The 13,154-nt window shown below is 40.8% G+C and overlaps 1 protein-coding gene across 2 annotated transcripts; it reads left to right on the forward strand.

The window, feature by feature from the left end:
• Positions 1-3,265: 3,265 nt before the first annotated feature.
• On the forward strand, positions 3,266-12,821 carry LOC131957355 (cystathionine gamma-lyase-like). 2 transcript variants are annotated; one of them, XM_059322094.1, is made up of 10 exons: positions 3,267-3,441; positions 4,573-4,783; positions 6,291-6,449; positions 7,171-7,305; positions 8,637-8,806; positions 9,965-10,076; positions 10,612-10,725; positions 11,621-11,755; positions 12,297-12,442; positions 12,659-12,820. In XM_059322094.1, the coding sequence occupies exons 1-10, from the start codon at positions 3,428-3,430 to the stop codon at positions 12,726-12,728; spliced, it is 1,266 nt and encodes a 421-aa protein (XP_059178077.1). In that variant the 5' UTR covers positions 3,267-3,427; the 3' UTR covers positions 12,729-12,820. The 2 variants fall into 2 exon arrangements, with proteins under 2 accessions (XP_059178078.1, XP_059178077.1); XM_059322095.1 differs by lacking the exon at positions 7,171-7,305 and having other exon boundaries at positions 3,266-3,441; positions 12,659-12,821.
• The last annotated feature ends 333 nt before the right edge of the window (positions 12,822-13,154 follow it).

Genomic DNA, 13,154 nt, shown 5'->3' on the forward strand with positions numbered 1-13,154 from the left:
GCTACTAGACTTGTCAATCTCAAGTCTGATGCTGTTTTTATGTTTCTTGTGCTTATATCGTCACAAACAAACCTTTAGCACAAAAACTCCATCTCAGGCAACTAGACTTGTGTCAATCTCAAGTCTGATGCTGTTTTCCTGTTTCATGTGCTTATATCGTCACAAACAAACCTTAGCACAAAACCTCCATCTCTGGCAACTGGACTTGAGTCATTCTCAAGTCTGATGCTGTTTTCCTGTTTCTTGTGCTTATATCGTCACAAACAAACCTTTAGCACAAAAACTCCATCTCTGGCTACTAGACTTGTATCAATCTCAAGTCTGATGCTGTTTTCCTGTTTCATGTGCTTATATCGTCACAAACAAACCTTTTGCACAAAACTCCATCGCTGGCTACTAGACTTGTGTCAATCTCAAGTCTGATGCTGTTTTTATGTTTCTTGTGCTTATATCGTCACAAACAAACCTTTAGCACAAAAACTCCGCCCCTGGCAACTAGACTTGTGTCAATCTCAAGTCTGATGCTGTTTTCCTGTTTCATGTGCTTATATCGTCACAAACAAACCTTTAGCACAAAAACTCCGCCCCTGGCAACTAGACTTGTGTCAATCTCAAGTCTGATGCTGTTTTCCTGTTTCATGTGCTTATATCGTCACAAACAAACCTTAGCACAAAAACTCCGACTCTGGAGGTCCCTGCCACACCACAACATAGATCGACGCGGGTTTGTTTCAACCCATTACATCATCAAAACTTTCCGGATTCAAACTTCCATATCAGCAGAGCACTAGAAACATCCAATAATTGATACACCGGGAATATTTGTAACGAAAAATTTGTATAATACAAATTAAAGCAATGGCTATAAACTTGTTTATTGTATTTTACTGATAAAATTTTCTGCCTTCTTAGCACTTTTCTTTGGCTATCTCCGTATTGGAAAACCGTTAGTGTGGATCATTAATTTTTCAGAAAAATCAGAGAAGTGTGTCTCAGTCGGTGAGGTTGAATTCTGTAGCGGTTGAGTGATTGAGGGAACGGAGGGTGGTGTTGGGAGGGGGGGGGGGGAAGATGTTGGAGGGGGGCATTACGTAGTTAAGTATTAGTTAAACATCAAAACAAATCAACAAGTAAACCTAAACGTGTTATAAATAGCTTTTTCAATATTATACAAATTATATTTTTTGAAACAATACCGTATACATTTTTTAAATTAGAGCAAAATTATTAATCTAGTGTCTATAAAGTTTATAAAAAGACAATTAATTGTAAAAAACTTTTAATTTTTGTATTTTATATTATAATATTTAGTTATTCACTCGTCAAATTTTGTTGACTTTTAATTCCTCTCTATTTTTAAGGATATTTGGGGACTTATCTAGAGGTTGTTTCCCTTGTACATTTTCTGTGTATCTGTTCCGTTTCAGGGGAAATATTTTTTCTAAATACATAATTGTATTAACATTCCCCCCCCCCCCCCCCACACGCACACACACATACACACACATACACATACTAGCCGTGCCGGCCAAACCGTGCACTGGCATTTGAGGTAAATGTTATTTATAAACGGCCATGACAGGTTCTTGTTAACCATCATATAATACCCTGCTCTTTCCCCGGTGTTTGGGAATTTATACAATTTTCAATTAAAGTCTGTTTTATGAAAATCTGTTTTATTTTATCTCTGCTATAAGACCTCTTCACAATTTTCAATTTTTTTTTCTTTTTTTCTTTTTTCTTTTGGCCTCAGACAAGTAATTTACAGCGTCTGTTGTGTGTGTTCGCTTATTCAATTAAAGGCATTCTTAACTTACAAAAAGATGTTACTTTGATCATAATGGTGTGGATACAATTTTACCTGATGTAGGAACATGTACATGATATGAAGGGTGATTGCTAAATGTTTAACTTTCTGAACAAAATTAGATTTTTACTTAAATTACCCCTTTATACTGAAAGCTAGAATTATAACGTATTTTTTTTCAAAAAGCCAACGCTTAGCAGGTATTTCAATAAGCCTCTTCATATATCAGTTACTAAAGACGGTTTGGTTAGGTCAGTTTTGGTTCCCTTTAAAATCGATTATTGAGATGACTCTAATTTTCCAGACAAGAAGAGAGTGAACAGCAAACTTTGAAAGAAAGAATTCCCCTGCAACTTACCAGCAAGTATCCCCCGATCTAATAGGTGTAACAAACAAATCACACATCACCCGCTATGCATATATATATATATATATATATATATATATATATATATATATATATATATATATATATATATATATAATCGCGTATTCGCGTATCTAACCTATGTTACAAGTGTAGTGTCAAATGACGATGCTACTGACAAAGGCATTCAGGCAAGAATGAACACAGCACGGTATGTATTTAACATGAGACAAGAGTGAAGACCTCAACTGCACGGCAAAGAAATACAGATCTCATAAACTTCAGTTTGAGTATACAAACTTTTGTGTGCGATTTCACTTAGGAACACGGAGATGAGCTAATGCATCAACTAATATTCTACGCGACTTTTAAAATAAATCCTGAAAGCAGTTTAGAAAATATATTGGTTAGGCAAAAATACAGATGCAGGTCCTGTTGAGATGTGCAGACAAACGACAAGGCATAAGGAGTTTGGTCTTTTTGGACAGACTGCTAAACAAACACTAAAATTGACCTACAGTAGGGGGCAACATAAGAAAACGGACTTGGAAAAAAAGTCAACCTTGAAGATGCTGGAATAGCATGGTGTGGTGGTGGTGGTGGTGGTGGTGGTGGGGAGGGGGGGGGTTGAAGCACGTTCATTCACACAATGACTGTCTCGGTACACGTTGTTTAAGCCGGTGACAGAAAGTCATGTTAACAAAAACTCTACTTCACCTGCTCATTTAGCCGAACCGTGTAACTTTCAGACACGCTTCGGGTTTAATGGAAAATGCCGGTCTGCATAAATAGAAACTAAATTAGCGATATAGGAAAGCGGGGTCAATTTAACCAGTGGTGTAAACTGACTGCATTGACCTCACCATCTCTCCAAATGCTGAGGTCACTGAAACAACAGGTGAACTCTACTTCACCTACTACCTGGTTCGAATTTTGCTTTCTGTACACTGCATGCAGGCATGCGCAGTGAGGTTAATATTTCCTGGCGTCAGACAACACAAGAAAAAAAAATGAACTCACATTACAGTTGAATCCAGGCAGGTCACAGATGGCGTATCTATCTAGGTTAAGGTCACGCTGGCTGTAGATGTGTAAGATCTGGGGTCATATCTTACAGATGTGTACCGTGTCAGGTCAGTGTGTTCAGTGTGTCAGACAGACGGTGATTCTAGGGACGGGAAGGATTTTTCTAGGATAGATTGGCCATATACCGCAGATTGTTAAACGTTGATCTAACCACGCAAGTCTTAGACATGTCTGACTTCAAGTAAAGTATATTCATACATTTTTTTAACCTTGTTCTGAAACATATTTTGTTTTTAAACTGTTAAACATGTTTTGCAACATACTATTGTTTAACTATGTTCTGCAATATAATTTTTTGTAAACCTTTAAACATGTTCTGCAACAATTTGTGTGTATGTATAAATCTTTCAACATTTGGTCCAAATTATTTTGTTTGTCAACATTTAAAAATGTTCTTCAATCTATTTTGTTTGTAAACGGTAAACACGTTCTGCAGCATAATCTATTTGTAATCTTTTAAGCTTGTTCTGCAACTATTTATTCATTTATTTCCTCGGATTGTAGAGCATGCTCGTGGAAGTAAATCTTCTATTGATGTAGCTTATATTGACCATTTTCTGTTTCTTCATTACACGCTAACAACACAGTATGGTCGGTAAATTTTTGAACATATAACTCAAGAAAAACATATTGAGGAACATAGAACTTCTGTTAAAGCTCTCTAATATCATCAGTTTCACGCCATTCATTCAGTGTTTCTTTCAGACGTTTTTTTCTACGTTGGGGCATTTGAAATTTTCGGTGTGGGGGTGGGGGATGGGATGGGCGGACACTGGAAAAATTATATTTCGGGGGGGGGGGGGGCTGAGCCCCATCGAAAAGATGCTCGATATAAACTTTTCTCTTTAGCACGCTGTCACCTTGGCAAATGAATGATAGTGTTGTCAGCACTAAGCCCAGCCGCCTTTACTTTCTCAAACGTGAGTTAGGTACCCATCAGAGCTGGGTGGACTCAGGGACGTTTTACTGCCTTGAACCCAGATTCGAACTCGAGACTTTCGGGTTAGCAGTCTAGCTCTCTACCGTTAGGGCGTTACCAAAAGCAATGAATAGTAAACAATCCTGTCTGCAAATAAACTCATACAACTATACCTCACCCCGAATAACTCTAGTTCTGATTGTTGTTAAAGAATTGTTCAAGCGTTGATTATTTACAACAGTCTTCTTCTTCTTCCTCTTCGTTCTTAATTTTTAATGTTGGGAGGGATCGAGCCATATCGAATTTATCAGCCATGAGCTTTACCGACTCGACCACGCCGACCCCTACAACATTCGATTCTAATGTTCACCAGCCTGTACATTTTCCCATCAGCCGAATCAGTATCCGATCCGACCCAGCCAAGTCCAACTACGACGACGGGGTGAGTGGCCTGAGCCTCGATGACGTCAGACCATCAACCGTCCTGGTGTCGGCCAAGCTGGAGCCTAAAGGTCCGGTCACTGAGCCACTGGTCATCCCGATCTATCACTCCAGCACGTACGTGGTCAAGGAGATGGAAGACTGCCTGGATGGGCTGAAAGAGGTAGGGGTGGTGGTTAGCGCTAGGGTTAGGGTTAGGTCTTGGGCAGGGGTCGGCAACCTGCGGCTTACAAGCCGCATGCGGCTCTTTTGATGTCATGATGCGGCTCGCCAGTTCCATAATAATTATATTAATTTGTTTTTATAACCCATTAAAAAAAACTTTAAACAAGATAAAAACACTAAAAATAGGTGGAGTAGAGCGTATGCTGACCGCTGCTTGGGCTGCTTTAGTTATTAGCTTCTAAATTGGGTAGGGATTGAAAACAAAAAAATGTGAGTGGCTCTTTCGAAATTGGGAGATTTTGTAAATTGTAACTTTTGGCTCTCCCGCCTCAAAAGGTTACCGATCCTTGGTTTAGGGCAAAGATCAGTCAGAATATCGTCAAGGAGATGGAAGAAGTCCTGGTGGTTAGTGCTAGGGTTAAGTTTAGGTCTAGAGTATATGTACAGGCGGGGGTACGGGGGTGTATGGGGAAATTGCCCCTCCCCGAAAAGGGATGACTGAAACACCGTACTGAATAGATTTCCCCTCACTTGAGCCTGGTACCCATCAAAGACTGGAGTGGCCTAACTAATATTTTAGCTCGGTAAACGTTGGCTCGACTACTCGACCACGGCGTTCCGCTGAACATCAAACTGACGCCTAATCTCATCAAAAATTGCGTCATTTAAACTTTGAGCCGCAGTAATAAGTGATTACTAAGTTATCCAAAGGATTTTAGACCCTACCCTACGGATGCAAGTTTTTTTTTTTAAAGGAAGCGTAAAGCAAATCCACGGCATTAAATTAAACAAAATGCGCTGTGACAGTTCTAACCAAGACAGACTCCACGTTAACCACCCGACTCTATTGTGTGTTAGCATTTAAGGTCTACTGTCCCGCTACCCAGCGACACGGAGGTTTTTGGTGTGCTTAGAGTACACAATACATATCTGTACTGGCATTCCAACTCGCACTATCTCATAACATTTATAGCTTATATATAACATTGGTAAAATGCGTGAGGAGAAATGACATTAGACATAATGACATGGCAGATTCACATCAAGTTGATTGTTCTCACACGGCTGGTCCGGTACTTGGTCCACATTGGAGTCAGTGTAGTAGGTCACTGGGTTTAAAAAGGTGGCTATACTAAATTTTAAAAGCAAAGTTGAATAAAATAATACAAAAATAAAAATCGGTGAACACAAAATTTTAGCAAAATTTTCTCTATAAAATATCTTTTATGTTATTACAGAGCGCCCCAATCTACCCTCATTATCTTATTGTAGGGCGCCCCCACCTACTCCCATTATCTAATTGTAGGGCGCCCCATCTACTCCCATTATCTTATTATAGGGCGCCCCATATACTCCCATTATCTTATTGTAGGGCGCCCCATCTATTCCCATTATCTTATTGTAGGGCGCCCCATATACACCCATTATCTTATTGTAGGGCGCCCTATCTACCCCCATTATCTTATAGTAAGACGCCCCCATCTACTCCCATTATCTTATTGTAGGGCGCACCCATCTACTCCAGGCTGGCCAACCCCACCACAGAGACGGCTGAGGCTGTCATCAACGGTTTAGAGAGAGGGGCGGGGTCATTGACCTTCAGCAGCGGCATGGCGGCCATTACATCAGTGATGCTTGGGTTTCTTAAGTCAGGCGATCACGTGGTAAGTCACTGCTAAATATACATTTATGAATAAGCTCATTATACTTTGATGAATAAGCTCATTATACTTTGATGAATAAGCTCATTATACTTTGATGAATAAGCTCATTATACTTTGATGAATAAGCTCATTATACTTTGATGAATAAGCTCATTATACTTTGATGAATAAGCTCATTATACTTTGATGAATAAGCTCATTATACTTTGATCAATACGCTCATTATACATTGATGAATAAGCTTATTATACTTAGTTGACTGAGTTGTTCTTCTTAGCCTTTTTAAACTCCCATAAAAGCATACATCGAATACAACGTCCTTCCTTTTTCAATTTCTCAGCGACATTTTTTTTGTCTCTCTTGATCCTTGCGGATTCCATAATCGACTCCACTATTACCACAACATCAAATCACACTATATCACAGATATTCCCCACCACTACCCATCAATCCATCACACCTGCCGCTCACCGTCCACTACACATCATCTACAACCCACCATCCACCACCATCCACCACCATCCACCACCATCCACCACCATCCACCATTATCCACCACCATCCACCACGATCCACCACGATTCACCACCACCCACCACGATCCACCACCATCCACCAGCATCCACCAGCATCCATCATCCACCAGCATCCATCACCAGCATCCACCATCCACCACCTTCCATTACCATCCACCACTAACAGACTCCACCTACTCCACCAGATCCACCAGATACCCGTGTACCCAGGGACCCTCACTGCCCTCAAGTTTCTCAACAGCTCCTACGGCGTGGAGCTGACGGCGGTCAAGGATATATCTGTGGAGGCGGTGTCAAAACACATCAAAGACAACACAAAGGTGAGACAAAACACATCAAGGACAACACAAAGGTGAGACAAAACACATCAAGGACAACACAAAGGTGAGACAAAACACATCAAGGACAACACAAAGGTGAGTTAAAACACATGAAGGACAGCACAAAGGTGAGACAAAACACATGAAGGACAACACAAAGGTGAGACAAAACACATCAAGGACATATCTGTGGAGGCGGTGTCCAAACACATGAAGGACAACACAAAGGTGAGTTAAAACACATCAAGGACAACACAAAGGTGAGTTAAAACACATCAAGGACAACACAAAGGTGAGACAAAACACATCAAGGACAACACAAAGGTGAGTTAAAACACATCAAGGACAACACAAAGGTGAGACAAAACACATGAAGGACAACACAAAGGTGAGACAAAACACATCAAGGACAACACAAAGGTGAGACAAAACACATCAAGGACAACACAAAGGTGAGTTAAAACACATGAAGGACAACACAAAGGTGAGTTAAAACACATCAAGGACAACACAAAGGTGAGTTTGTAATAACCTTTACAGCTATGCCAATATCGTTGTTGTCGCACACGTTTAGACATGTCCATTTCCCAGATATCTATACTGTCCCCAGATTGAGACTCCCTGTAACCCAGATATCTATACTGTCCCCAGATTGAGACCCTTGTAACCCAGATATCTATACTGTCTCCAGATGTTGTGGATTGAGACCCCCTGTAACCCAGATATCTATACTGTCCCCAGATGTTGTGGATTGAGACCCCCTGTAACCCAGATATCTATACTGTCCCAAGATGCTGTGGATTGAGACCCCCTGTAACCCAGATATCTATACTGTCCCAAGATGCTGTGGATTGAGACCCCCTGTAACCCAGATATCTATACTGTCCCAAGATGCTGTGGATTGAGACCCTCTGTAACCCAGATATCTATACTGTCCCCAGATGGATTGAGACTCCCTGTAACCCAGATATCTATATTGTCCCCAGATGCTGTGGATTGAGACCCCCTGTAACCCAGATATCTATACTGTCTCCAGATGTTGTGGATTGAGACCCCCTGTAACCCAGATATCTATACTGTCCCCAGATGGATTGAGACTCCCTGTAACCCAGATATCTATATTGTCCCCAGATGCTGTGGATTGAGACCCCCTGTAACCCAGATATCTATACTGTCCCCAGGTGTTGTGGATTGAGACCCCCTGTAACCCAGATATCTATACTGTCCCCAGATGCTGTGGATTGAGACTCCCTGTAACCCAGATATCTATACTGTCCCCAGATGCTGTGGATTGAGACTCCCTGTAACCCAGATATCTATACTGTCCCCAGATGTTGTGGATTGAGACTCCCTGTAACCCAGATATCTACGTAGTTGACGTAGAAGGTCTGACCCAGCTGGCCAAATCAAAGAACATTCTAGTAGCTGTGGACGGGACTTTTGGCAGCCCGGCCCTGCAGCACTTTATGCCCCTGGGCATCGACTTCTCCGTCCACAGCAGGTGAGTACTGACAGGATGTACACTCGGTACACACTGTACACATGCACATGGTACACACAGTACACATGCACATGGTACACACAGTACACAATACAAATGGCACACATTCACATGGTACACATACGCATGGTACACACAGTATACATGGCACACATACACACGGTACATATAGTACACAGTATAAATGGCACACATTCACATGGTACATATAGTACACACAGTATAAATGGCACACATACACAGGGTACATATAGTACACACAGTATAAATGGCACACATACACACGGTACATATAGTACACACAGTTTAATGTCACACATACACAGGGTACATATAGTACACACAAACTATAAATGTCACACATACACACGGTACATATAGTACACACAGTATAAATGGCACACATACACAGGGTACATATAGTACACACAAACTATAAATGGCACACATACACAGGGTACATATAGTACACACAAACTATAAATGGCACACATACACACGGTACATATAGTACACAGTATAAATGGCACACATACACACGGTACATATAGTACACACAAACTATAAATGACACACATACACACGGTATATATAGTACACACAGTATAAATGGCACACATGCACAAGATACACATATGCATGGTACACTTTGGACATCTACATGGTACACATGCACACGTACACTGTGTACATGTCGCACACATGGTGCACACCATAAGCATGGTATGGCTAAACAATAATGGCCAAGATTAGGTCTCTAAAGATAAAGTAAAGTTGAGCTAAATAAAATAAAAATTTCACCAGACTTTCGACACTCCAGTTGCCTATTTATGAAGTAGATACTAGGCCCTTCATGTTTCCTGATGTATATGTGCGATTAAAAACTTTTTAATAGCCAACCCTCTGTAGAGCTAGACCATAGCCAACCCTCTGTAGAGGTAGACCATAGCCAACCCTCTTTAGAACTAGACCATAGCGAACCCTCTGTAGAGCTAGACCTTAGCCAACCCACTGTAGAGCTAGACCTTAGCCAACCCACTGTAGAGCTAGACCTTAGCCAATCCGACTATAGTGCTAGTCCTTAGCCAACCCCGACTAGAGAGCTATATTCCAGACCAACCCTGAATGTAAATAATAAAAACAATTTCTTGATCTCAGCACTAAATACATGGGCGGCCACTCTGATCTGATAGGTGGGTGTGTGACGACACGAACTGTAGAGCAGTGGCGGATCTTGAAGCTCATCCAGGGAACATTCGGGAACATGCTTGTGAGTTGCGGAACATTTAAATGTAGATTATCTTCTGCCGTTACAATAATACCGTAGCACAAATGTATTTTGATTCGCTCACTCAAAACCTTAAGGTTTTAATAATTAACTTATATTTTTTTTATTTTCGTAAACAATCGCCCTTTCCAAATTTTAGTATTAAATCAGACCCTGTTAAGTTTTAAAAGTTGGAATAAATGTTGGATTACTTCCCCTAGATTGCTAGTGATAAAATCTTGAGATTTTTTAGCCGCCCTCCACCATATAAAGCCAGTACTTATTACAATGTCCGTATGTTCCAGTCCGTCCCTGACGCCAACATATATTAAAATATCCCCCCCCCCTCCCACAAAAGACAATTAAAATAATTATAAATTTCCATCCCCCCCCCCCCACAACGCCAGCCTATATTATTATGTGTGTATGTTCCAGTCACACTCCCCCAATAAAGCCAGCCTATATTAAAATGTCCCCCTCACCGCCCCGCCCCCCCCCTCTACACCCACACACGACACTAAATAATTTTATATTCCAGTCCCCCCACGATGCCAGCCTGCTACTGAGAGGGCTGAAAACTTTGTCCCTGAGGATGGAGAGAATCAGCGAGAACGCCATGAAGGTGGCCACGTACCTGGAGCAGCACCCAAAGGTAGTTTTCTTAGAGATTGTACAGATGGGAGGTAATTTAGTTATAGGCTCTCAATATGGGAGATAATTCACTTAGAGATTGTCTAGATGGGAGGTAATTATGTTAAATAAGAGAGATAATTTAAAAGTAAATAAAGAAGATGCTATTTGAATGTATTTGTACTCGTATTCGTCGTATTCGAGGGTACTTTTGTTTTGCCACCATCGCTTTCAACAACCCTTGTACCAACTATAATCCAAACCTGAGCCCTGAGCCTAATCTTACCTTGAAGGTAACACCCACATCGATGCAATAATGTCTGTCCCTAGTCATTGTCATTTACAATTCTGTTTTTACTTTCTCGTATATACGAAGTATGGAGAAAGTCTTGTAATCGTGCAAAAAAAAAAAATCGAGATTTTTACAAATCTCGACGTTTTACACCTCACTGATACGGAAAAACATAATTTTGCAATCTTGTCCATATGTCTGTGTGTCTGTGTGTCTGTGTGTGTAAACACGATAACTTGAGTACCGTTACAGCTAGGTTGATGAAATTTTATATATAAGTATTTTATCAAAATCGTAGATCCTGATCAACTTTTGAGCGATTTCCGATAACCGGAAAGGTACTTTTTCTACTTTGAATTTTTCAAAGGCCTATAACTTGAGTACTATTTGAGATAGATAAATGAAATTTCACATGTAAGTAAAAGATCTAATTCTCTACCTTCTTTCAAATTTTGAGTAATTTCCGTTGAACGGAAGTACTAATTCCGAATTATATAGGAATATTCGAGAAAGTTTAGGGGAGATCACTCCTGGTTTATTTAACATGCGTCCGTCCGTTAGTAAAAAAAAATGTGTTGCTTCTTTTTTTTTTAACAAGCTTATGCAATGGAGTCATCTTCAACAGGTCCAGCGCGTGAGATACCCGGGTCTGACGTCACACCCCCAGCACGAGGTGGCCAGAAAACAGATGACGTCATACAGTGGCATGATCATGGCGGAGATAAAGGGAGGCGAGAAGGGAGGACGCGCCGTGGCGGAGGTCAGTAGTAGAGGTTAGAGGTCAACACTACAGGTCAAAGGTCAAGCTTACTAAGTCGCAAAGTAGAGGTCAAATTAGCAGAATGGACTAGCAAACGCACATTGTTGGTTATAGGCATTCTGAGCATGTTCCTTCGTTGGTCGAACATTGATAGCACTTAAGATGACCGTCCATTGATGGCCCATATTGATGGCCCTTATGATGACCGTCCATCGATGGCACATTTGATGGCCCTCTATTGATGACCCTTATGATGACCGTCCATTGATGGCCCTCTATTGTTGACCCTTATGATGACCGTCCATTGATGGCCATTATGATGGCCTTTCATTGATGGCCAATCACTGAAGGCCCTTGTTGATGCCCTTACAGATGACTCATCAGTGATGGCCCTTTATTGATGGCCCTTTATTGATAGCTCTGATTGATGGCTCTCGATTTACTGCGTATTTACTAATAGCTATACACGGCTTTAAAATAAACATACCCCTCTGACCCCAGTCCATACCGTCAAACCAGATGTTAAATCTACCTCCCACAGAACGTCCGCATAGTTCGGCTAGCCGTGTCCCTGGGCGGGGTTGAGAGCCTGGTCGAGCACCCCTACACCATGACCCACGGCAAGTACCTCATGACGGAGAAGGAAATGGAAGAGGCTTGCATCACACCTGGCATGCTACGTATCAGGTTAGTTCAAATCCGCTTTTTACACAAACCAACACCGACACCTGTTTTTTTTTATTAAACGGTCCACGTTTAGTTAATTATTAATTAACTATAATTATTAATATGATTTCCCTAATACGTATCTAATTTTATATGTTAAGAGTAAAGGGGTATAATCAATAAAATTACTTCTCTTTATTTGCTAATATGATTATTTCCCCTTTCTTCCTTGTTTAGCATCGGCCTTGAGGACGCTGACGATTTAATCAAAGATTTTGGACAGGCGCTAGAAAAACTTGAGCTGTAGATGCTAGTTAAGATTAACCGTTTTCTTGTTGTGAGATTAAACTGTACAAACAGTGATGTTGAGCGGGGATTAAAATTTGGATTAAAGTATCAACCCCTTTTTTAAAACTAATTAATTTTAGTGCGTTGATTGTGTTTTGTGCATTTATACAAATATTGGCTTGGAAAAGCAACTCATCAAGGAGAGAAAACTCTAAAATCAAATAACTGCTGCCTTGTAGTTTGTTCTTGGATAGACAAAGGCTATGGTAGCAAATCCAAAAACAAAAGCAGGCTGAAATCGGAGTCAACTGCCTCTATTGCGGACAAGTTTACGCATACTGGTTAATTGTTTTGTAGGAAATCTCATTCAATATAACAATAGGGTGTGTAAGTAGGTCACCGACTGCTCGTTTTCATCCGTGTCAGCTAGTATTTTTCAGAGCAA

The sequence above is a fragment of the Physella acuta genome, unplaced genomic scaffold (assembly GCF_028476545.2).
Source record: "Physella acuta isolate Inbredline_101_S28 unplaced genomic scaffold, ASM2847654v3 ptg001234l, whole genome shotgun sequence".
In the NCBI taxonomy this organism is placed as follows: domain Eukaryota; kingdom Metazoa; phylum Mollusca; class Gastropoda; family Physidae; genus Physella; species Physella acuta.

Coding starts and splice junctions, on each gene's coding strand:
- LOC131957355 (XM_059322094.1), top strand. Junction 8,807..9,964: donor GACTTCTCCGTCCACAGCAG/GTGAGTACTGAC, acceptor TCTTGATCTCAG/CACTAAATACATGGGCGGCC. Junction 10,077..10,611: donor GAACATTCGGGAACATGCTT/GTGAGTTGCGGA, acceptor TTTATATTCCAG/TCCCCCCACGATGCCAGCCT.